The sequence below is a fragment of the Glandiceps talaboti genome, chromosome 3 (genome assembly GCF_964340395.1).
Source record: "Glandiceps talaboti chromosome 3, keGlaTala1.1, whole genome shotgun sequence".
Lineage (NCBI taxonomy): Eukaryota > Metazoa > Hemichordata > Enteropneusta > Spengelidae > Glandiceps > Glandiceps talaboti.
This window is the reverse complement of record NC_135551.1, coordinates 26,079,687-26,089,477: the sequence shown is the minus strand read 5'-3', so window position 1 is coordinate 26,089,477 and position 9,791 is coordinate 26,079,687. Positions and strand designations below refer to the sequence as shown.

At 37.6% G+C, this 9,791-nt stretch overlaps 1 protein-coding gene across 1 annotated transcript; it reads right to left on the bottom strand.

Annotated features, from left to right (window-relative positions):
- Window positions 1-234: 234 nt before the first annotated feature.
- On the bottom strand, window positions 235-9,222 carry LOC144432493 (betaine--homocysteine S-methyltransferase 1-like). The gene is made up of 8 exons (XM_078120709.1): window positions 9,072-9,222; window positions 6,939-7,026; window positions 5,910-6,100; window positions 4,411-4,605; window positions 3,950-4,061; window positions 3,148-3,344; window positions 2,399-2,480; window positions 235-1,466 (listed from the first exon to the last, which is right to left on the bottom strand). The coding sequence occupies exons 2-8, from the start codon at window positions 6,955-6,957 to the stop codon at window positions 1,177-1,179; spliced, it is 1,086 nt and encodes a 361-aa protein (XP_077976835.1). The 5' UTR covers window positions 6,958-7,026; window positions 9,072-9,222; the 3' UTR covers window positions 235-1,176.
- Between the last annotated feature and the right edge of the window lie 569 nt (window positions 9,223-9,791).

Sequence of the window (9,791 nt, the reverse complement as noted above, 5' to 3'; positions counted from 1 at the left end):
CATGCGACAAAGATAAAAACCAGTGTCGCCTTTAAAGTTGTCCATACGTATTAAAGTTTACGCCACTTTACCGGTCCCTTTTCTTTTTTCGTCATATTCCAAATCTTGCGAACCACTTTGATATTATGGTCCTTCTCCCACCCCCCACCCCACCTCCACCCCCACAAACCCACAAGTATCATAACCATAATGACAATAAGTGACACAAAGAAGTTCGTAAATATTGAACCACGATTTATTTCATTACACACCAATCCTTTACAAATATAACAGTAACAGTCTTAAATGATTGACACACATTCTGTACTATAATTATAAAAATATAAAAAATATCAAATAATGCCAAACCGAATTCAACTGGTATAACAGTTCGACGTCACCTGCTCTGCAATTTCATCTTGAGAGAGAGGGCGTTACAAAAAAATACTGTTTTTTCATAAAATTTTCCCGTATTGAAAGTGGGACATAACTCAGCTGCAGCAATCTGCTAATTTTTCGAACCATTCAAGTATTTTTTGGTACGAACAAAGACAAAATAATGTTGACCGAACAGGGGATTGTTTAATACATCGATTCTGTTTTTAGGTATTTATTCAATAATGATCTTAATATGATATAAACAATGGAAAGTGATGTTTCGATCGGCAAGAACATCCCATGGAAATGATATAAACATAGTATACACAAACTGTAGAAATAATACCACAGCTGGGAAAAAATCATAAATTGATGTATGAATGTAATTTATTTCATGCTTACTTGTATTACCTAGACTTCTTTTATATGACGAGAGTATTTGTTTCTGATTTGTGTTGTTGTGATTTATTTTTGTTATTCAGAAATAAAGACACAATTACTAAAAATTACAATTTAATACCAAAGCTGAAAGTTAGACTGTCACAATGAAATGGTGTATAAACTCTAGTTTAATTGTTAATTGTAAAAGAAGTTACATCAAAACACCTTGTAATTATTTGACTAATTTTAATATTCAATACAGCAGAGTAACAAAATAGTAATTCATGCTATTAATGTTCAACTTATATGTCATTTGTATTCGGTGACCAAAATGCTGATTTTTACCAAGGTACAGAATGATTTATGATTTTGACATTCACTCTCAGGTCAGCACTTCAACAACCTATCCTATATGACGGTAACTGAACCGTGATATCCTTACTGGATTTCACCCAAGGTATGATATAACTTCATGCTCTCATCTGCGACATCTTTCTTCACTTTAGAATCGGTGCCATACACGTAGTGCTTGGACATATCAGGGGAGAATCGACTGGCTGGGGGTGAACGACCCAGAGATTCTGCTAAAGCACGTGTATAGAAAGGACGATTACCACAACACACTCCAACGTAGTTGATACCAAGTTTCTTACACTGTTCACCAAATTCCTTGATATCTTCACGAGAACACGACAAGACATCGGTTTCCGTGGGGAACAGTTTCTTTCCTAAAAAAGACAAATTTAGCATAAAAACCAATGGATTATCCGAGTCCTTTCAATATGTTGTGATATTTGTGTCTTTGTGACCTTATATCATTCACCTAGCGATCTCAGTGCGGCAATGTCACTATGTATGGTGATGATGATGGTGATGGTGGTGGTGGTGGTGGTGGTGGTGGTGGTGGTGGTAACAATACACGGGTTTTTTTTAGGAATATATCATTTATTCTTGGAATTAACTAGTTTTTTTAGTAGGTTTATCCAGTTCAATAACACAAATCTACCATATTTACCAAACAATGGAAATAAATAAATATGTGAATACGTAATATATAAAAAATATATAAAAATATAACATAGATAAATGATAACAGACAGACAGACAGACAGACAGACAGACAGACAGACAGACAGACAGACAGACAGATAGGGATATAGATATATTCGATCAATATATTAAAAGTAATTTAATATCTAGATGGATGGATAGATAGATAGATAAATAGATAGACGGACGGACAGACAGACACACACAGACAGACAGACAGACAGACATATAGATAGATAGATAGATAGATAGATAGATAGATAGATAGATAGATAGATAGATAGATAGATAGATAGATAGATAGATAGATAGATAGATAGATAGATGTGGGTAGGTAGTAGGTAGCTAAAGGTAGGTAGGTAGATAGATAGATAGATAGATAGATAGATAGATAGATAGATAGATAGATAGATAGATAGATAGATAGATAGATAGATAGATAGATAGATAGATAGATAGATAGATAGATAGATAGATAGATAGAAATGTTGTCGTACAACACTTTATAGCATTTGACTACTGAACAAGACAATTAATGAACAAGATCTATATCTTTGACTTTCTATATTTCCTAGAGCTGCTAGTATTTGTAATTAATTTTAAACATTACCTGTTAATGGATCAGTCAACATGAAAAAAGTTGGTTCCTTTTCGTTACATCTGAATGGTACAGGTACTGCTGCGTAGGGTCCCTGTCATACAAAGGATATATTTATTCATTTAATGGAACGCGTCCCATTTACAGGCTCGGTAAAAAAAACGAACAACTGAAGAACAAGACAAGTCTACAAAGCACACACACACACACGCACGGACGCGCGCGCGCACACGCACACACACACACACACACACACACACACACACACGTCAAACAAACAAAACTATCAACCTACACATAAAAACACTAACAAGGCAAACACCAAAATCAATCTTGCTAGGTGAACCTGTGATGACAATATAATCTTGCAAAATTGCCTTTTTAAAATTTCTCAGAGATACAATGTAAGTTAAAATCAATATTCGAAATACTACAAAAAGACCATTATAAGTTGTCATACATATGATAACAACAAACTATTAAATTACATGTCAAGTGCCTATGATGTATTTCTTCCTCCCCACAGTACGTCATTCCCATAATGTTATCTTTGTAATACGCATCCTTATACTGTACATCATACATGTTGGCATGTGACGATAAAAGACAGATTAACATGCAAACTAACCTAAATATTGGAATTGTGAAGAACAAAGTTAGCCAAACATAATGGACATGTGGTCAAAACTGTTCTGAACAAGTTATGAATAACTTTATCATTTCTATTGCACGCAATATTGCTATGATGTCAGTGAACTCACCGGACACGCTTTTATGATGTCCTTCATCAATGGAATCATGGTACTAGGACCACGCCCACAATTCAAACCTACGACGTCAGCACCAGCATCTTTCAGTTTCTTACAGGCTTCAGTCAGTGGTACCATGTCAGCTGTGATTGCCTGGTTATTCTTTGTCGATACTACAAATGGTGCCATTGTAAGGACAATCGGAAGGCCTGTAAGGAAATAAATGTTTTCATCATCATCAACAATGGTATATGGATTATGAAAGTAAGTACGTCCTCGTTACACACTTGAAATGGAAATGGCCACCTTCGCCCATGCCCTTTAACAATCTACAATACACTCAGTCATATAAACACATACACTACTGTCTGTCTGTCTGTCTGTCTGTCTGTCTGTCTGTCTGTCTGTCTGTCCGTCTGTCTTCTCTCATAATAAGTCTTCCAAATCTGTGTTTATGTCTCCATTTTCTCTCTGACTCTGCCCTAACTACCTACCTACCTGTCTGTCTGTCTGTCTGTCTGTCTGTCTGTCTGTCTGGCTGGCTGGCTGTCTATCTGTCTGTCTGTCTGTCTGCCTGCCTGCCTCCCCGCATGCCCATCCACCCCTCTCTATTAGTCTCTCTCTCTCTCTCTCTCTCTCTCTCTCTCTCTCTCTCTCTCTCTCTCTCTCTCTATCTCTCTCTCTCCCTCTCTCTCTCTCTTCCTCTCTTTACAAAATTGTTTCTTAAACTTATATTTTGGGTTTTTCACAACAACAAGATATCTAGGTTAGGCACTTTCCCTGATATGTACCGTTCATTTACATACAAACGTACCTTTTCCATATTCCTTGAGAGCTTCAACTGCTAGCATGGCCTCTCCGAGGTGAGCAAAGGTTTCTGCCAAAATAAAGTCGGCACCAGCTTCGACAGCCCACGTGATCATTTCCTGTTAAAACAAATATTAAATAGCTATTAATTTGCTGGTAAAATATGAAACAAAAGGATTATTTGTGAGACCCGGGAGATAACACAATGAAGACAACAATACATTGCAGTAGCCTATACACATATACAGGTAGTTTGTAATCATAATCTAGGCGAAGCTTGAAGACGATGTTTAGTATGTCAATATATTTGAGTTTTATGTTGCAGTTTTGTAAAATGTCCCCGTCGTGCGCATGCTCACTTGATCATTTCTTGTGGAATAAACAGACACATTATTTTGGTTTCGAACCAAATATAAAGTATGAACAATGCCTTACATTGAATTGGAAAAAATATCCACAAATTCTTACCTTAAACATTAGTTTGATTTCTTGATGTCGTTCTGGATTATCTGGTTGATAGATGTTAGTATTACAAATATTTCCCGCCATAAGTGTCCCGGTTTCATCGGCAACTTCACGGGCCATTCTTAATGCTTCTCGGTTCAGTTTCTCCGTTAGATCCTCTTTCTCAATCAGACGTGTCTTTTCCCGCGTAGCATAATACTGCAATCAGATGAAATGGACATTATTAAACACCACTTTCCGTAAAGAGCTGTGATACATTTCACTCCTAGATATGAAACATACACGACTTTGACTTACTAGCTTTGATAAATATTGAATCAGAGGGTTCATGCCAATCGTCGTAAACACCACCCTCTTTTACGGCACCCGTCAAAGACGCACTGACCACATATTTCGTTGGTTCAGCACAAATATGCTCTGGTTTACGAGAATGGTTCATGCCGGGTCTTTTCTGGTTTATTACAGCGGAATCGAATCTGAGAATCGAATTTACATCTAATATAATGTTTGTCGTATTGTCATAAAACAACTATTTTTTGTATAGATTGAATTTTGTTTTCAAGAAGTATATATAGTACGAAATCTGATGAGAAAGTTTCAAACATCACATCTAGGCTATTCAGAAATATTTAACCTCACTGAGAGAGGAAATAATTCGGCAGCCTTGGTATTCATCAAATATCAAGTGGTGTTAATTTTATACATCTTATATAATTTATATATTGTCATATTTATGCAAAACAATACAAGACTGAATATACATTGTTCACAGCATGAATCAATAAATGGCCTCATACAAAAAATATGCTGAACGAAGTAATGATATGGTAGAGTTCAACAGCGAGCTTCTCGCCATTGTATCACTATTAATCCCCCCTCTCATATTTATGCAAAAAAATACAAGATTGATCATACATTGTTCACAACATGAATCAATAAATGGCCTCATACAAAAAATATGCTGAACGAAGTAATGACATGGTAGAGTTCAACAGTGAGCTTCTCGCCATTGTATCACTATTACACCCCCTCTCATATTTATGCAAAAAAATACAAGATTGAATATACATTGTTCACAGCATGAATCAATAAATGGCCTCATACAAAAAATATGCTGAATTGGAGTAATGACATGGTGGAGTTCAACAGCGAGCTTCTCTCCATTGTATCACTATTACACCCCCTCTCATACTTATGCAAAAAAAATACAAGATTGAATATATATTGTTCACAGCATGAATCAATAAATGGCCTCATACAAAGAATATGCTGAATTGGAGTAATGACATGGTGGAGTTCAACAGTGAACTTATCTCTGTTGTATAAAAATAATACACCCACCCACCCCCATCCCCACCCCAATCCCCACTCCCTGTAATGCACAATTACACAAGCATGTGATTCGGTCATTTTCGAATAGTTTGGCTGAGCCCTTATAAAAACGAAATTAAGTATTTGAGGAACTGCCATGTGGTTATTATTACTTAAAACATAATTTTTACCGTGAAAGCAAGTACGACGTCACTTCCGCTATGTACAAAGTCTTTGTATGCATTTCGGACCAGTTCAGGATGATCAAGAACTACATGAGGGACCCAAGGACCAGCCTGGAGATAACCCAATCTCTCAAAATAAAATATGAATCCTTCCGCGACGATGACCATTTCACCATCATTAAGCCTTTCCATCAAACCTGACACCAAAAAAACAAGATTCAAGATGAAGAGTGTTGTGTACAAACAACCAAACGAAGAAAAGAAGTCAAAACTGTCGTAAACAGACAATATTAGACAGAATTAGAGAGAGAGAGAGAGAGAGAGAGAGAGCGAGAGAGAGAGAGAGAGAGAGAGAGAGAGAGAGAGAGAGAGAGAGAGAGAGAGAGAGAGAGAGAGAGAGAGAGAGAGAGAGAGAGAGAGAGAGAGAGAGAGAGAGAGAGATGACTTCTAAAGCAAACGTTTTCTGGCAATTTCATTTTTTACGTTCTCCTGTGATTACTAGTATTTCCCTTTTGCCTCATTTTCTTGGCTGTGCACGATATTACATAAATTACATAAAACATTTTACCGAAAAGGAGGCCGGTGTGATTCTGTGGCAATTCAAGTTAACGTGTTACCAAGTTTAGTTCGTATACTACTGAAAATAAACATCAATACTCGACCAGTGACATAATGAATGATGACCATTTTGTTCCTCGACTAAATAAAAAAATAATGTATTTCCGATAACCCAACCGACCCAAGCAGCTTACCATATGCATAAACGTGTTTTTCATGCAAAAAAAGGGTAAAATTCTGACTATTACTTCTATTGCCTAGTAGATTTTCTTGCCAGAGTATCTTTGGTTATTTTGTTTAAATCACTTTCCAGAGAGAAACGATGTCTTTTCATCCTATATCAGTACAGTTTGCATATATACTTCTAAAATCACACAACCATGATTGTCTTCTTTTACAGGGTCATCATCAACAGTTACGGAAGTATTGTTGAACAAATTATAGATGTTTGATGTTTAACGTTAATAGTTAACTGACCTTTGACCTTTCCAGACATGGTGTCAATCGATTGTGACCTATATAAACCGAGATCCAAGATGACTGCACGCACTTCAGCAACTTTCACCTACAAAATTGATTCAAAAGAACAGACATTTAAAATGAAAGCGTATCAAAATTTGCTTCGTATCCACTTATTCATCATTTTGGTGAGCCCCCGATGTTATCCGCATTTTACCATCCTTACCCGGGCCTGTGATGACGTGTTATTGTATTTATGTCTGTTGCTACATTTGTAAAATATTGTACCCCTCAGATATCAAATATATTTTACATTTCAACAACATATAGTGGAAATGTAGACATTTTAGATTGCAGTAAAGCATTTCATTCAGAAGAGGAAAATAGTGCCAATGGCATCGTAGCACAACTGCAGTTTCTAAAAATAGTTTACACACATGCTAGGTACATGTATAGGTGTTCATTTGCTGAATGACTATCCAGTTGCCTATCCAACCCTGTTGTTATCTTTGCCATATACGCGATCATTTGGCTGTTGCTATGGGTGTGGTCATGTATGTTGCTAGACATATTTGCATACATTTTTTTTAATGTTCGTTCACTTGTCTATGAATCCCGATGTTGTCTTTGCAATATACCTGATCATTTGACTGTTGCTATGGGCATAGTCCCGTTGCTAGGTATGTTTGCATACATGTTTTGAATGTTTGTTCGCTTGTCTAAGAATCCCTGTTGTTATCTTTGTGAAATACACCATCGTTTGGCCGTTGCTACAGGTGTGGTCATGGTTGCTAGGGGTATTTGCATATTTTTTTGAATGTTTACCGGATGATGTTGTTATTTGACCAAAATATACTGCCGTTTGGTTGTTGCTAAGGGCGTGGTCATGGTTGCTAGGTCCAATTCTGTCAAAATATTTTGAAGAAAATCTGCAAAATAACACTTCTAGAAACATCTCACTAAGTTTCAGTCTCATTGACCAAGTACGTTTTGAGATATAGGTTACACACACACACATACACACACGCACGCACACACACACACACACACACACACACACATAGATAGATAGATAGATAGATAGATAGATAGATAGATAGATAGATAGATAGACGGACAAACAGACACATAAACAAACAAAGAAACAGGCAGACAGACAGACAGACAGACAGACAGACAGACAGACAGACAGACAGACAGACAGACAGACAGACGGACAAAGAAACAAATAGACAAGACAGACAGACAGACAGACAAACAAATAAACAAACAAACAAACAGGCAGACAGACAGACAGACAGACAGACGGACAAACAAACAAATAGACAGGACAGACAGACAGACAGACAGACAGACAGACACTTTGTCATGCCTATCTCTACTGAACCTTATCAGCTGAGTTGTGCTAAAAATTGATCAATTTACACGTATTATCATGTCACGACTTGAGTCATATTTGTATGTGTGCGTGTGTCATACTTATCTAGGTCACTGCGCCATTTCAGAGCGTTTGCATGGTGTACAATTATGCAACAGAATTTGCACGGCTTTGTTACACATATTTGTCGCCGACTCGTGAAAGGAGGTTGTCTATGATATGTTACAGATCAACAAAAAGATTAGTTCAAACGTGATAGATCTATTAACATTGTGTAGGGCCTACACCAACCTATTAAGGTCACTACACTAGCACTGCGGACACAACTTGGCACTGCATAGACACGCTACCGCAATTGTTAGCTATATACATTGACCCATGCTATCCAGTTTCACTTCCAGTTGTGAATGAATGAACGTAACATATTAGTCCTGCTTGCAGACGGTGTACGGGTACGCGGGTCTAGATTACTGACATGACCCCGGAGAAGGAAGGGACGACTTAAGTACTCCGTATGCAAGCAGGACTAATAATGTATAGACCTTTATTTGAGAGTGATGAATATCAGTTATATAACCTCGAGGTTATCGTTACATTCATATACATGTAGACCTGCCAGCAGGAAAGGTTGTGAAAACGCTCATCGACCAATACGTTCATGGTACATAGATTCCGTTGCGCGTTGTGTACGAGTCATGTGTATAGCGAATTCTCTATAGTGGTCTCTCAGGTTTTATAAACAGTTCGTTAATTACAAAATCTAAGCTACTTACTTGAATGAAGTTAGATGAATCGAAGCTCGCTCCAGGTTGAATGAGCTCTCGGGGAGACAACTGCTATTTATCTAAGTCGTTTCGTCAACTTACCACACGGATATCAATATGAATAGAGGAGTGATACCCCTGTCTATGGTGCGTCATATATGTTCTATTTTCCCTGTGTACCTCCACATTATCAGTCAAGTCGATCGCCATATAAGGAATTAGTCATGAATATTAAGTAGTACGTTCTACTCTTCATTTTAACCAATCAGCGTCACAGAAAGTTTGGGTCATAGGTTATGCAAATAGGCGCGCTTACTTTTGTTTTTCTTATCGTCTGCTGAACCAGAGCAAAACCACAACAAAGTTTTAATCACGATGCCGAAAGTCATCATCAGAAACGTAATTGCTGTGGGAATGCACCATTATTCGGGGGAACTAACGCCAGGGAGAGGATACAACATCATCCATGAACTGAATAACGTGCATGATCCGAATGCTTGCGGTATCGTCGAGAATGGAATGGAACAACATCAAAAAGTACTCGGCCATTTGAAGAGAGACGCTGCTCAGTTACTAGCAAAAGTGATTGATGCACGTCTAGCTTCAAATGGACGGTATTATTTGAAGCCAAAGGGCCGTTGTTTCTTCCATTCTCGGCGGTATGGTAAAGTTCAGATGTGTACGGCCGGCTTCATGGTGAAGACAGAGGACGTCACTCGGGCAAAGGAC